The 16489-nt window shown below is 40.2% G+C and overlaps 1 protein-coding gene across 1 annotated transcript in view; it reads right to left on the bottom strand.

The window, feature by feature from the left end:
• Positions 1–3380: 3380 nt before the first annotated feature.
• ADAM7 (ADAM metallopeptidase domain 7) overlaps positions 3381–16489 on the bottom strand; it is a 49471-nt gene continuing 36362 nt past the window's right edge. The window contains 5 exon segments of the mRNA XM_024130781.1: positions 3381–3572; positions 10489–10545; positions 15171–15270; positions 15861–15892; positions 15894–15967. Coding sequence (XP_023986549.1) covers positions 3381–3572; positions 10489–10545; positions 15171–15270; positions 15861–15892; positions 15894–15967 — 455 coding nt within the window.

Genomic DNA, 16489 nt, shown 5'->3' with positions numbered 1-16489 from the left:
ATTTGTCTCTAGGTATTTTTTGATTTCTTCAGTGATCTCTTGGTTATTTAGTAACGTATTGTTTAGCCTCCATGTGTTTGTGTTTTTTACGATTTTTTTCCCCCCGTAATTCATTTCTAATCTCATAGCGTCGTGGTCAGAAAAGATGCTTGATATGATTTAAATTTTCTTAAATTTACTGAGGCTTGATTTGTGACCCAAGATGTGATCTATCTTGGAGAATGCTTCGTGCACACTTGAGAAGAAAGTATAATCTTCTGTTTTTGGATAGAATGTACTATAAATATCCATTAAGTCCATCTGGTCTATTGTGTCATTTAAAGCTTGTGTTTCCTTATTAATTTTCTGTTTGTATGATCTGTGCATTGGTGTAAGTGAGGTGTTAATGTCCCCCACTATTACTGTGTTACTGTCGATTTCCTCTTTTATAGCTGTTAGCAGTTGCCTTATGTATTGAGGTGCCCTTTTGTTGGGTGCATATATATATTTATTCTTTATTTTAAAGTCTATTTTATCTGATATGAGTATTGCTACTCCAGCTTTCTTTTGATTTCCATTTGCATGGAATATCTTTTTCCATCCCCTCACTTTCAGTCTGTATGTGTCCCTAGGTCTGAAGTGGGTCTCTTGTAGGCAGCATATATATGAGTCTCGTTTTTGTATCCATTCAGTGAGCCTGTGTCTTTCAGTTGGAGTATTTAATCCTTTCACCTTTAAGGTAGTTATCGATATGTATGTTCCTATGACCATTTTCTTAATCGTTTTGCGTTTGTTTTCATAGGTCCTTTTCTTCTCTTGTGTTTCCCACTTAGAGAAGTTCCTTTAGCATTTGTTGTAGCTGTTAACCTTATGGGAGTTCCCTTGTATGTTATTTGTCCTTTTTCCCTTGCTGCTTTCAATAATTTTTCTTCATCTTTAATTTTTGCCAATTTGATTACTATGTGTCTTGGTGTGTTTCTCCTTGGGTTTATCCTGTATTGGACTCTCTGTTCTTCCTGGACTTGTGTGGCTAATTCCTTTACCATGTTAGGGACTATAATCTCTTCAGATATTTTCTTGGGTCCTTTCTCTTTCTCTTTTCCTTCTGGGACCCCTATAATGCAAATTTTGTTGCATTTAATGTTGTCCCAGAGGTCACTTAGGCTGTCTTCATTTCTTTTCATTCTTTTTTCTTTATTCTGTTCCACAGCAGTGAACTCCACCATTCTGTCTTCCAGGTCACTTATCTGTTCTTCTGCCTCAGTTATTCTGCTATTGATTCCTTCTAGTGTATTTTTCATTTGTTACTGTATTGTTCCTTTCTCTTTGTTTGTTCTTTAATTCTTCTAGGTCTTTGCTAAACATTTCTTGCATCTTCTTGATCTTTGCCTCCATTCCTTTTCTGAGGTCCTGGATCATCTTCACTATCATTATTCTGAATTCTTTTTCTGGAAGGTTGCCTATCTCTACTTCATTTGTTTGTTTTTCTGGGTTTTTATCTTGTTCCTTCTTCTGGTACATAGCCCTCTGCCCTTTCATCTTGTCTATCTTTCTGTGAATGTGGTTTTTGTTCCACAGGCTGCAGGATTATAGTTCTTCTTGCTTCTGCTGTCTGCCCTCTGGTGGATGAGGCTATCCAAGAGGCTTGTGCAAGTTTCCTGATGGGAGGGACTGGTGGTGGGTAGAGCTGGGTGTTGCTCTGGTGGGCAGAGCTCAGTAAAACTGTAATCCGCTTGTCTGCTGATGGGTGGGGCTGGGTTCCCTCCCTGTTGGTTGTTTGGCCTGAGGCGACCCAACACTGGAGCCTCAGGCCAAACAACAACAGGGCTTTTTGGTGGGGTAATGGCAGACTCTGGGAGGGCTCACGCCAAGGAGTACTTCCCAGAACTTCTGCTGCCAGTGTCCTTGTCCCCGCCAGGAGACACAGCCACCGCCTGCCTCTGCAGGAGACCCTCCAACTCTAGCAGGTGGGTTTGGGTCAGTCTCCTATGGGGTCACTGCTCCTTCCTCTGGACCCGATGCACACACTACTTTGTGTGTGCCCTCCAAGAGTGGAGTCTGTTTCCCTCATTCCTGTCAAAGTCCTGCAATCAAATCCCACTAGCCTTCAAAGTCTAATTCTCTAGGAATTCCTCCTCCAGTTGCTGGACCCCCAGGTTGGGAAGCCTGACGTGGGGCTCAGAACCTTCACTCCAGTGGGTGGACTTCTGTGGTATAAGTGTTCTCCAGTTTGTGGGTCACCCACCCAGCAGTTATGGGGTTTGATTTTATTGTGATTGTGCCCCTCGTACCATCTCATTGTGGCTTCTCCTTTGTCTCTGGATGTGGGGTATCTTTTTGGTGAGTTCCAGTGTCTTCCTGTTGATGATTGTTCAGCAGTTAGCTCTGATTCCAGTGCTCTAGCAAGAGGAAGTGAGCGCACGTCCTTCTTCTCCGCCATCTTGAACCAATCTCGGAAGATCATTTCTTTTCCTTTCCTCGGCAGCCTAAAGACTGTAGTAGATAATGATATCTTAACCTAAGTCCCTCTTCAGAGAGAGCATCACACACATTTCTGAGATCAAACTAACCTCCAGCTACTTTGCGGGGTGGACCTGAAGAAGCATGTTCCAGAGTCAGGACCTCAGATTTCTTCTTTTTTTAAAAAATGTCACCTTTCCTGGGTCATCATCATAAACTTTAATATCAAGAGGCTGATCCTGATAAAGTGAGGAACGGAAAAGTTTAAATATGGGATGAGAATGATTTTTAAATGCTGGAGGATTTGCCTAAAATCATTCATGTTTTTCTATCCAGCGAGTCCTTTTTTTGAGTCCTGTTGGAACGATGACAGACCTTTGAGTATTTTCTTCCCTCTAATCATTACTTCGAAGAACCTGGAGAAGATGTGAAAAATGAAATTGATATCTGTTGCTTTAGGGCCAAAACCCAGGCCCACCCACTGCACTTCGTAGGGCAACCCCTGTCTAGATCAAAGTCGCTTTCCCCAGGAATAAACTCTAAGGTCATTCACCGGCGACCTGTTATGTTGTTGTTACATTGGTGCCTGACTATTACCCACTCCAGCCTCAAAACTGGAATGGGTAACAGTTCAGATCACAGTTTTAGTCTGAGGCCCATCTACAGCAGTATGTCTGGGGACCACTTATCGTTAGTTTCCTTGTCTATAAAATAATAGTTGTCACAGAACTTTGCAGTGGACATCCCAGGAGAAGTGTGTAAAGGTCTAGCAGGTGCCTGGAGTCTGAAAGGGTGCAGTACAGTTACCCTCTCTTTCCTTACCTGTGAAAGGTGACCACTCATCTGGGGCATTTTTTTTTTTTTTTTTAAAGCAAGGAAGAAGGCTTCATCAGAGGGTTCTGCCTCTTTATTGATGCCTGCCACCCCCGACCCATCAGCTGCTAAGTGTCAATAATTCTGCTGGTTTTCCTTCCCTGAACACAGATGGTGGAGGCAGCATCAGACAGTTTCCCAGGCATGCTAAACTGAGCTAAAACATCACCCAGGGAGAGCCCCATTCTGTTGAGAAAGAATCGTCCAGAACCTGAAGTAGTTGTAAAACACAGAAAAGATTCCAGGATCACAAGCACCCCCTAGGGAGTGGCCAGGAGAACGGTAAAAGCTATTAAAGCCTCAGCTGTATCCCCAAACACAGCTCTCTGTGGACAACAGCATCTCAACTAGGGTAAATCGGCTAAATCATGAGGTGACTGCTGCCTGGCCTCCCTTTGCTTTCCTTGCTGTGTTAACCCATGAATCATTGTCCCTGTGGCTGCAAAGGATGGGAATTTTGGTGGATGGAAAATGAGAATGGGAGTGAGATATATTAATTTCCTTTCCAGGAGTCTGAATTTGGAGGCGGCCTCTACTTTTTCCCTATCAAAATTATATTTACACCAGCAGCATGGGAGTGATTGAAAGCATACTCTTTGGAGTTAGACTTCCTGGGTTGATGTCCTGACTATGTAATTTAATCAGCTATCTCTCTTTCGGTGGATTATTTGACTTTTGACCTTGATTTTCTCAAACTGTAAAATGAGACTAATAATATTAGTTAACTCAAAATTGTTTAAATTTTAAAATGAAATTATGCATATGAAGTGCTTAGAATAATGCTTAACAAATAGTGTGCACTCAATAAATGCTGTATTTGCTCTCCTTGTAGCAAATTGCTGGTATCCATGGCAAGAACACTGGCTTTTACATTCAGTTATCTAAGATTCTCTAAGACAGCTCTGGCATAATTTCTTCTGACCTAGCACTCGGGTGACGCTGAAGACATCTTTTTCTATGTCTTTCATTCCTGGAGACCTCCGAGGTTTAAAGTTATATGTATCTTCTTTCCTTAGCAATCAATATCCATTACGTAACCGCTCACGGTTACCGCTTTTCCTGGAGAAAGATGTTAATGGATTCTGTCAAGGCCACGAGGCGGCCACTTCCTTACAGAACGGCTTTTGAGTTTCTTAAAAGCCTGACCTTCAGTTCGAAAGTGATCAGGAAGCTTCCAATAAGCTCAGGAGTCTAATCAATATTTCTCAGTCTTTGGTGATGATCAGTTGTCATCAAGGGTCCACCACAAAGTCATGTAAGTCACACAGGCTGTGGCTTTTCCTGACATTTTCTATGCATTAGGTGTCCCTGGAAAAGGGGGAGCTCTTCAAGTTTCCACTGCGTAAGTGGCTTATCTGCTGGCCTTCTAAAAAATAAGTACACAGATAATACAAAATTTAAAAACAAAAGCAAAATCTCACAGGAGTCTTCAGGAGACTGGGTTATTTGGGACTATTGACAGGTCCGCTTCAAGAAAACTGGATTGCAGAACTGAGAGTAAATAGTATTTGTCTTTCCAATTTAAAATCTCCAATCGTAGCTTTCAGGCTGCCAGCCCAGCTCCCCTTTTGTTCAGTGATAATGATCCCTATTTTTCTACCTCACCCCACGACCCTGGCAGACAGGAAGTTGTGTCTGGCTAAATTCAGAGTTACCTCCTTAATAATCAGGAACAGGACTTTAACACATTTCTTAGTAAGTTTATTTAAAGTCATGATTTTGACGGCCTGGTGTTGTCTAACAAAGGGAGGAAATCTTCCAGCAAGCTGCCTGCTCACAGGAGATTTAGTTTCCTATGTCGCCACCTAGTGACCATTCTAAGAACTTCCTTGATGGGTTGTCAGGTACAGACAGACCTGCCACACATGTGCACGTTTATAAGGAGGTTATTAGCTTTCTTTAGAATATATTTCCCAGTTTTAGCACATGTGTGTGCTAAAATGTGTGTTTTTTATAAATTCCACAATCTCGTGTCAGTACAGATGCTTTGAGAAAAAGACAAATTGGGTATATGGAGCTGGTTGATATTTGAGAATACAGTCATCCCTCTGTAATCATGAGTTCTGCATGCAGGGATTCAACCAACTGAGGATGAAAAAATATTTTTTAAAAAATTCACAACGTTCCAAAAAGCAAAACCTGAACCTGCCACATCCCGGCCACTATTTACATAGCATTTACCTTTTATTTACTACTATTTACAAAGCTACTATTTTCCTCGTATTAGGTATTATAAGTAATCTAGAAATGACTTAAAGTATACTGGGAGAATATGCTTAGGTTATATGCAAATACTTTGCCGTTTTATGTAAGAGACTTGAGCTTGGGAGGAGTTTTGTTTGGGGGGTCCTGGAGCCAATCCTCCACAGATACCGAGGCAGGACTGTAATGGATGCTATTGGGAATGCTGGTTTTGTTTTGTTTTCATCTGGGTCACCATCACTGCATTCCTGGCAGAAATGATGTAAAAATATACTTGAGATTCCTTGGCACTGTAGCATTTAGACAATATATTATAACAAATACGGATTCTGATTTATTTTTTTGGAGAATTTTTTAAAGTGATTTTGTGGGAAGTTAAACTGCAGAATCTATCCTCCAACTGCCTTCCACCCCCACCAATGTGCAGCCACTAATGTCTCTGCTCAGTTTGACTTCTTTTTCTATTTTACTGATTTCTATGGGGTTTCCCTGGTTCTGTATCACTCACTGGTCAGAGGTTTGGGCAGCGGTTTTGCTCACATTCTGGGAGCCGATATACCTTTGGCCCTCTGCCCTTGGTCTGTGCCTAGGCTGGGGAGCATCGTCTAAGTTCCGCTGGGTTTCACTCATGCCTTGGATTTTCCTCTGTGGCGCTCTCTCAGGTACTCACCCCCCAGGTGGGGGTGGCATGGTGTGGGGGGCTTGTCAAACCTGCCATGCTTCTCTCATGCCCACACCCCCCTCTTCCCATTTCAGGTCGGTCCACTCTCGCCCTCCCTGTGACTAAACCTCAGCCCCACTAAGATGCATCTTTGTCCTATTTGTTTTCTATCGGCACTTTTGCTGATCCATCGTTTGAGTTCCTGCTCCCCAACGCAAACCAGCCGACTGAATGTCCTTAAAAAATGTAAATACGAAGTTAGATAAAGGTCTTGGAAGGAGCAGTGCATGTGATGGGCCCTGAAGCCCCAGCTTCGTGAGCTTGCCGATAAATCTGCCTCTGTCCAGGGCAGAGGGCACATGACCCAGCTGTAAGCACAGCCCAGCATCCCAAGACACAACATCCCAGACCCGTAGCAAGCTCTGTCTAAGTTGAGGCAAGTACTAGCATCAGGAAGGGTTATTTATTCGTGGCAGGGCAGCAAGGCACTCACGGGGCTGAGGTGGGAGGCAGAGGTGCTCGGACAGTAGGTCTAGCAGGTGTGTCCATTCCCACCAGGAGTTCTGTCAGTGCTTGTGGGTTCAAGGGAAAGGATTCAAACCCTGGGAGGTGACAAGAGCTAGAAATATCAAGGCTATGAAATCATAACTGGCTCCATAACCAGGGACAGAACTGGGCCTACAAGGGGCCCACTAGTAGGGGATGGCTGTGAAAATGCTTCCTAATCTGTAGACAATATTGGAAGAAGAAGATCCCTAAGAAATAGAGCAGAGAGAGGCAGCATTTGAAAGGACTGTAGGTCAAGTCTCTAAGGCCCAGGTTGAGTAGTATGGGCAAGCATGATGAATACCACCTGAAATTAAAAAGAGGCTCGATTGTCAGAAGGCCCCTGGGGTTATTTGAAAAACAGGGAAGCAGATTAGAAGACTAGAGTGACTATCTAGGCAGGAAGCAATGAAGCAGGAGGACTTAGGGAATTCCAGACATATTTATAATTGGAGAGAAGAAATTTGAAAAAAAAAAAATCACTAGAAATTGGTAGTTAGCTGAATGTGGAGCCCAAGATAGAGGACATGAGTGACGTCCTCGGAAAGGACACCATGAGGGGAGTTTTCTGAAAGATATATGGGAACAATAAAAAAAAAAAAAAATCAAGAAAATGATTCTTTTAAAGGGAGAATATCACCAAAATGTATATTGTTCATCAACACGTATTGTTCAGGCAAATATGGATATGTGGACATCCCTTCATTTTGTCTTTTTTAAAAAAACTGTTTATAGTTGATTTACAGTGTTGTGTTAGTTTCAGGTGTACAGCAAAGTGAATCAGTTATACATATACATACATCCACTCTTCTTTTGATTCTTTTCCCATATAGGTCATTACAGAGTATTGAGTAGAGTTCCCTGTGCTATACAATAAGTCCTTATTAGTTATCTATTTTATATATAGTAGTGTGTATATGTCAGTCCCAGTCTCCCAATTTAACCCTACACCTGCCCCCTGCTTCCCCCCGCTTCCCCTCCCAACCATAAGTTTGTTTTCTACATCTGTGACTATTTGTTTTGTAAATAAGTTCATTTGTACCATTTTTTTTTTGGATTCCACATATAAGCAATATCATATGATATTTGTCTTGGACATGAGGATTATTGTTTGCTTTAATGAGGCTAGTGTATATGATATGGAATTTCTCTTTTCTCAAAAATTTACATAAAATATTTCAATTAGTATATTTTGCGTTAAGCATGCCTTTATCGGTATTGTTTCTTTCTTTCTTTTTTTTTTACAGATAAAGATTTACTTTAATCAGGTAAGTATTCATCATCTCTTTTAAGTGTCCAACTTATCCTGTGGAGGATAAACAGGAGACAGGCACTTTTGTGGAGGCCAGAGCACAGAGGCAGACTCTGTATCTCCTACCAAGACCAGACTCATGTCACTCTGGAAAATGGGACAAATTAAATCTATAACACCTATCAATATATACTGTGAAACCTGACTTCATTACCATAGGCTGGTAGATGCCCTTGGTGCATGAATGCATTGCCCATCCAAGGTGCCAGTTTTGTTTCTTAAAGGAATAGCTTTGATTAGGAAAACAGATGCTTTTTGAAAGCACACTAGGTACAAAGTGCTGAGTCACTGCTGTCCTTTGCTGATTTCACTCTTTCCATCAACCAGTCAGCAGAGCCACAGAAATTCACTAAGAACCACCAGCTTTCTTCTTTGATTTGCAGCCTTTATTTCATTGAATCAGAAGATTTGCAGTTAGGCCTTGAAAACTTTATCTCAGTAAGTGAAAAAATAATTGCAGATAGCTTGAGCAGTTAACAAAAAAGAAAATAGAGGACACATGAGAACACTTTGAGGAGCCCCCATATAAGAAGGAGCTGAAATCATTCCCAGGACAATCCCGCGCATCACCGTCGACTGACAGGAAGGGAAGGAAACAGTGCAGAAATTGCACAGGAAGTGCTCAAACCCGTATATTGTAAGGATCTCAAAAGCCCTTCGTGGGAATTGTCTTTCTTCTCTGCTGGAGTCAATTTTCTGAAATTTTTGTAATGCTCTGACTTTTCTGTCAAGTTCTTAAGGAATTTTTAAAAATAAGGAATTTTGAATTAACTTCTAGGCATTTAGAATTACCAGGAGCATTTCATGTCCTCTTTGGCTGCCACCACAAGTTTAAGAAGGATTTTTGTAGTTAAAGTGGCTATTCTTTTCCCTCTTTCACTGTTAGGACTGAGTGGGACAACTGACTACCTTTTAATTAACTAGTGGAATCTGATGTTTCCTGCACCGATTTCCTTGGCATCTCTGGAGGAGAGAAGTTCATTTAAACCATAATTAATGGTAATTATGTCAGGTTAAGATAAGTACTTTTATGTTCCCAAAGAAATAACCTGTTATAAGAGATGTTTTACTTCTTAGACTAAGCATTGTAATTTACTATCCTCTAAGTTTTGACATTTTTTTTAAGTAATTAGATTAATATTTTGTAAGAAAATACTAGAGCAAGAAGACTATTTTTTGTATTAAGCTAAGGAGCATTTGAAAAATGGTAGATTTTTTTGGTAGCATATGTCTATGCCATTCTAGAGGTAAATATTATAGAAGATGTTGTTTCTCTTCACCGTTTTCTGTCTGGATAAAAAAAACACTTGAAAAACTACCAGAAATATGTGTAGCAAACACCTAGAGAAGGTTAAGAAGATCTTGCATCCAGAATCCTCAGCCTAACCTTGCACAGCCATTTTGGATATTCCAATTTCAAGCTCTAAATAAAAAGAGTTGGTTAAAAGTAAATTGTTTTCTGCAAAATCTATAAGCATGTTATATTTCATTTATATCTACTAATTACAGTAACCTTTCTGGATTCTGCTTTACTTCATTTATTCACATTTTCCCAGATCGCCTTAGCCTTGGCTAATTAAGCAGTCATTATAAAATAAAATCAACAAGCCTATCACAAAAGAAAGAAAATCATTTTATTTTTCAGTACAAGAAGCCAGTTTGCTTGCACTAAGGAGCATCTCTTTCTACTCCCCAGTATGAGACAGATTCATCTTTGTGGAGTGGAAGGACCATTAGAAAAGTCTTTCCTTCTCCATCCCAACAGGGAAAGTGTATTGGGCAGTATTTCTAGTAAGAATGCTTTCTTGGGGAAAGCTTCACATTAACCCAGTACATTGTAGGGACTCAACAAAAGTCACTGAATGGATGAATGAAGGAATGAAAACAAAAACTCTGAAATGTAGCCAAACAATGCTCATTTTGTCTCCCTTTGGCAAAAATCACAATTTTTTGATAAATTTTCTGACATTAGACATAGTAATTCAAAAGTAAAATCATCCCTCGGGCATAGTCAGTTATTGATTTGTAAGTGAAAATTTTGGCAAAGTAATCATGAAAACAACTGTTCCATTAGAAAGGATACCTTCTCTATGATTACCAGTACTGTTATGTCCTTTAAAATACCTCATGAGAACCCATGGGTATGTATACTCTAGCCAAGAAAAGTTTGAGAAAGAAATTTTGTTTTTGTTGTTATTTCCAAAATGTATTCAGATTCTGACACTGTTGAATTCTAGCTTGCTCCTTCAGTCAGGTTGAAAACTCTTGGACTAAAACATGCACTGCTGAATTATCAGTTAGAAATTTAAGCATATCAGGGGAAACAATTTCAACCCTCCTAATCTTTTGATAAGAACAGAGGAGCTCTCCAAACAATGAGTAGACAAAGAACACAAAAGGAGGCTAGCATTTGAAAAATTTAAAAAGGAGGGAACCGTCTGTCACAGGAACCTACCACTTTGGCGCTTGGATTGGGATCTGCGATTCCTCTTGGCTCTTTATTTGCAGGTGTCTATAATAAACACATTTTGTTGTGTCAGGAACCAAACCAGATTTCACACACAGGCACACATACACATGAGCACATATACACACAGGCCACCTCTTTTTGATCCATGAAAAACCTAAGACTGTAAATCGCTAGGGAATGGAGGGGATGGGGGTGGGGTGAGGCAATGATAGTTCAGGATAAGTGAAGTTTTATCAGAAACCGTGTTTCCTTGTTATCCTGGTTGTAACTCTCTCCAACAATATATTTGGTAAGAAGATTGCCAGACATTTTTCAAGTACTAGAGCTTTCATTCAAAAAAAATCTCAGTTGAAATCCCAGTAAAACCAATTTATAAAAAGGGACTGTGCTGGTGGAGCAGGGCATGGAGAGGTATGCTCATTCCGTGGCACCCTGGCTATACAGCACGTTCTGAGACCCTTTTGTGTGACAGGCAGATTCTGTGGAGCCACAGACCGAACACTACCTTAATCACACCCTTCTAGCCATTAAACGATGCGTAATGAGAACTGCTGAGTTTACAAAGATGTAGTTGAGAGTCTCGGTGATTTCGGCTCCCAGTTCTGAATAAGAAGTGTTCTGTGTGACCTTGAGGATACAGGTGTCGATAAAGATTCCAGTGGTACAGGTGCTCTTAGAAACCTGGTAATATCTCTTTTTTGGCTCCGTGTCTCTTGTGCCTGTGTGGGCTGATTTAGCTATTTTGTTTCTTTCTCATCAATATTTATTCAGGGGAGACATCTCTTCAGTTAGTGGAAAGCCCATTGCTTATCAAGGCCTCTCTGGAAGCTGTCACTGGGTTTGACCCCTGGAACCAGGGCTGGGACCAGGGCGAGGTGAGCAAGGCATTTGTCCCGGGAGCAACATTTAAGGGGTACAAACAAACTCTGTGATCACAATAAATAATACGTTCATGTGTTGTTTAAAAAAAAAAAAATCAGAACTAATTCCCAAGAATTCATGATGGGCACAGTCAGTATTTTAAATAATGACAGTATCTGACTGTGTACTTACAAGAGTCACTGTGCTGTTTACCACCCTAATCCCAGCCCTGCTGAGAAGTAGGAAGTTCCTGTTTCTGCCTGAAGTCAGAGAGCCTTGTTATATTGTTGGAAATTTTCAAGGAACCAATGAGTGGTTAAGTGGCACCAAGATTATTAGTGAAATGTACACAGACTAGCACAACCAACAGAAAAGAGCCAAGGGACCATTCCAGCGTGATGTAGTGCAGACTCAAGAAACTGGTTGGAAGTCTCTCCAAGGACTCTGCAGTTCTTGGCTGATGAAAAGAGATACTCTTAGCTTACAGTTAGTGCTCAAACAAATATGACTATTTTCCAAGCCTACAAAATACATTTGCTAGTCGGCTCTAGAATACAGTCCTAGTAAATGTACAAATATTGAAACACACAGAGAAAATATTCTTGCCTAGGTTGTTCTCTTGTGATGGATGAGTCTAACAACTTATCTGTAAATCAAGCATACATATAAGAGGGGGAGTTTCTTTACAAGTTATGATATGAGTAGTTCAGGGTCAGTCTATTAGCTTCCAAATCTTAGAGTCTCTAATTGTCTGCATGCCTGAAATTCCACAACCAGGCACATCCCTTTGGACCTTTGGACCTTGGAGGTCTTCCAGAACTTACTATTGTAATGCAGATGTGCCCTGCTGAAGTTACTTTTTTTTTTTTTTTTTTCTTGTGGTATGCGGGCCTCCCTCTGTTGTGGCCTCTCCCGTTGCGGAGCACAGGCTCCGGACGCGCAGGCCGCGCAGGCCCAGCGGCCATGGCTCACGGGCCCAGCCGCTCCGCGGCATGTGGGCTCCTCCCAGACCGGTGCGCGAACCCGGTTCCCCTGCATCGGCAGGCGGACGCGCAACCACTGCGCCACCAGGGAAGCCCCTGAAGTTACCCTTTTTGAAGTGCTTTCTTTTAACCCCCAGTGGACATTAATACAACCAGGCAGCATGGTTCAGTGGAAACAGGACCTAGGAGAGGCCAGGCACTGGGTACCAGACAGAAAAGCTAACCAAATATCATTAATGTAACTGGGAAAGGACACCAAACACAGATCTTTTCCAAACCACAATTTTGCGGAGAACTGGCCTTTGATGAGTAACTAATGTATCAAACAGGAGTCAGCTAAATCATTATTATTCATATAATTTTATGACAAATAATACAAAAAACCTAAACAAGAGATTCAAGGACCCAAACTGGCCTATACAATCTACATTTATAATGTATTATGCTATATGGTTAATTAAATTCATTCATATATTTAACAACTATTTATTAAGCTCTTCTTCTAAGTTCCCCCATTTAACTAAAAATCCAAAAAGCCCTTAAGGATTTTGTATTCAATATAAATATGCCCCAGGCTCTATTTGAACCTCTGGTGACTATCTATCATTGATCATATGCTCAGGCTAACTTCACCTGAATCCTTTCTCTGGGAGTGCAACTGTTTTGCACATTTATTTAAAGAAAATGTAATTAGGAAAGTTACTGTGACAGTGCATGAGGCATAGTAGATATTTAACACATATTAAGTGCTAAATATATACCAAACACGGTGCTAAGTGCATTTACATTCAGTTTCTTGTTTAAACCTGATATTAGCATCCTGTGTTTTCATATCAGAAAATCTCAGTGTAAGCTTAAAAAATTATTACACAATATTTTCCTTTCATTTGCGTGGACAATGAAGACTTGTTTATTTGGGTCACCACTGGCGTAATAAAACGTATGAATGGCTAAAAATGATAAACCATCATATTACCAGAGAAAGGGTAACTATACAGACATAAGTAAGAGAAGTTCAGTAAAAGCCTTTCTACTATAATGTCATATATGTGTTCCTGGAGGTAGGGTGGGAGCTTGTTCTGTAATATTGTACAGTAAAAAGCACAGGGCTTATGGGACATGGAGAGTTGGGGTAAAGCATTCAAAATCCCTGGAGCCGTGGAGCAAGATTACCACTAACCAAAAAAAAAAAAAAAAAAAATCCTGATTTTAAAATACTAGCACCATTATATTTTCATTGGCATTTGCATCTAACAATGATCAGTTCATACTTCCTTCAAGACTTCGGTCCTAGTGGGCAGTTTCATCGGTATAATCTTATCACAAATTCTTTCCTCACTGGTTAACTGTTTTAAAAGGAATGCTTTTGTAGCTTCCTAACCAGCACTCATATTTTTTTTTTCCCCCCACTGAGTCAAATGCTTTGGAAATCATAGCTGTTGTTAAAGGTGCTGAACACACTGCTTGCAGGGACTTTTACAGGATTGTCAGCTTTTTTATTAGGTTTTCATATATTGCTATGGGTGTTATTTTAATAAACTTTTCTTCTAATGTAAAAGATACACAAAGAAATGTACAAACAGAAAGTATGAGGTGGGTGAATTTTTAAAAATGAGCACCTATGGGTAACCAAACCCCACCCAGATCAAAACGTAAAACTTTACCGTTCCCTCTGAAAATCTTCCCTGTGGTACGACTACCCTGACTTCTAATACCATAGAGTAGTTTTGTCAGTTTGAATTTATATAAGTTGAATCATACAGTTTGCTTTTGGGCTTGGTGTGTTGTCTAAGAGTATGTGACAGTAAGATATCACATACAATAGTATGTTGTAAATGTCAGTAGTTTGTTCATTTTTCCTTCTCTGTACTGTAGTGTTATTGGACATTCGTATTATTTTCACTTTTTGCAAATAATGCAGTTGGAACATTATTGTTGATGTTTTCTGATATACACACGTACACATTTCTGTTTGGTGTGTTCATAATGACAGGAATTGCTGGATTACAGGGAATGTGTATGATCAGGTTTAGGGTATAGTATGAATTTTACCTGTTGGTTGTACCATTTCAAGTTTCATTAGCTTTTATGAGAGTTTTTACTCTCTATATCCCTACTAATAATTGGCATTGTTGCCCTTATTCATTTTTAGTCATTTCTTGGGAAAATACAATACAGATAAAAACACACACACAAAACAGATTCATGGCTTAATGAACCATTTAAGGTAAATATCCTTGCAATCACTGCACTGATTAAGGAATAAAACTTTGCCATTTCAAGTTTCCTATCGTTACTGTCACCCACTTCCTCCCCCCAAATTAGCCACTTTCCCAACTTAAATAATGACCTCCTCCTTGCATGTGATTATACTTTTACCCCCAAATATTTATCTCTTAACACTGTCATTTAGTCTTGTACATTTTAAATTTTTTACGAGAAAAAGATTTTTCCCAGTATTTTTCTGATACTGATCTCTAATAGAGTTTTATTTTGAGAACATATTTTGTATGACACCAATTCTTTTAAATTTATTAAGATTTGTTTTATATCCCAGAATATGGTTTATGCTTGTACATTTTTCCAGTCATGCACAAATTAGTATTTTATTTAACCAATATATTCTGCTCTGAAATAGTGTCTTGGTATGTTTGAGTCCTGCCATCCTCTCCTTCCCCACCTGTCAACTGAAGGTTATTGGTGTGGAATCATGTTAGACTATTCTGCATTTCCCACCTCACTTAGCTTAGGGATAGTTCCACTTCAAACATACATACAACTACTTTTTAAATTGATTAACTAGTGCAAATGATATTTTCTTACATGTAGGGGGTGAATATCAGGTAAGATGGACTCAGTCCTAGTCTGCTGCCCATCACCAAAGTATCCTTTATTCTCCCCTCCTAGGGTTTCTCTCGGTGGGCTGTCAAGAAAGGAATTGAATGTTGATACCAGCTAAAGTATGAGGTAAGCCTGTGGTTAATATTAAATCATCTAGGAAATTTTTTAAAGACTGATACTCATGTTACGCTCTATAACAATTAAATCTGATGGAGGAATCAAATTTAGTATTTTTTAAAAATCCCTTTTTTTAAAAAAAATTGGAGTATAGTTGCTTTACAATGTTGTGTTAGTTTCTGCTGTATAGCAAGGTGAATCTGCCATGCGTATACAAATATCCCCTCTTCCTTGGATTTCCTTCCCATTTAGGTCACCACAGAGCATTGAGTAGAGTTCCCTGTGCTATACAGTCCGTTCTCGTGAGTTATCTATTTTATACATAGTAGTATATGTATGTCAATCCTAAATCCCTTTTGATTCCAGTGTGCAGCAAAGTTTGGGAGTCACTGGGATAAACATTTCAATGACAGCAAAGTGTGTAAAAGCTTGACTTATTACTACTCTTACTTGGTCTTCAGTAAGAGGCTTATACTTTTCTCCCATCTCTATGGCCATAAAGCTTACATAGTCTCAGGCATGGTCCCCTTCAACACACAGAGAATACAGACATACCTTTGAACTTGCTTCAACTTAATACATTTTTTTGTAACGAATTAATACTATGACAACCACAACACCAATAATAACCAGGATGAGCACAACCACCAGGGTGGAGATATCTGTAACATTAAAACATATGGACTGGGCTTCCCTGGTGGCACAGTGGTTGCATTTTTTTGTAACGAATTAATACTATGACAACCACAACACCAATAATAACCAGGATGAGCACAACCACCAGGGTGGAGATATCTGTAACATTAAAACATATGGACTGGGCTTCCCTGCTGGCACAGTGGTTGGGAGTCCGCCTGCCGATGCAGGGGACACGGGTTCGTGCCTTGGTCCGGGAAGATCCGACATGTCGCGGAGCGGCTGGGCCCGTGAGCCATGGCCGCTGAGCCTGCGCGTCCGGAGCCTGTGCTCCGCGACGGGAGAGGCCACGACAGTGAGAGGCCCACGTACCGCAAAAACAAAACAAAACAATAAAACAAAAAAAACACATGGACTTCAGCCAGGACATCAGCTTTAGGACAATGGAATATTAGCATTTAACTGAGCTGTTGCAATTCTGCTTCTTCCTTCCTTAAAGGGCTTTAATTCTCCCTCCACCAGTTATTTTTTTAAATAAAGTAAAAGGC

The sequence above is a fragment of the Physeter macrocephalus genome, chromosome 9 (assembly GCF_002837175.3).
Source record: "Physeter macrocephalus isolate SW-GA chromosome 9, ASM283717v5, whole genome shotgun sequence".
In the NCBI taxonomy this organism is placed as follows: Eukaryota; Metazoa; Chordata; class Mammalia; order Artiodactyla; family Physeteridae; genus Physeter; species Physeter macrocephalus.
The sequence above is the reverse complement of the archived record's forward strand: the minus strand, read 5'-3'. Positions and strand labels throughout refer to the sequence as shown.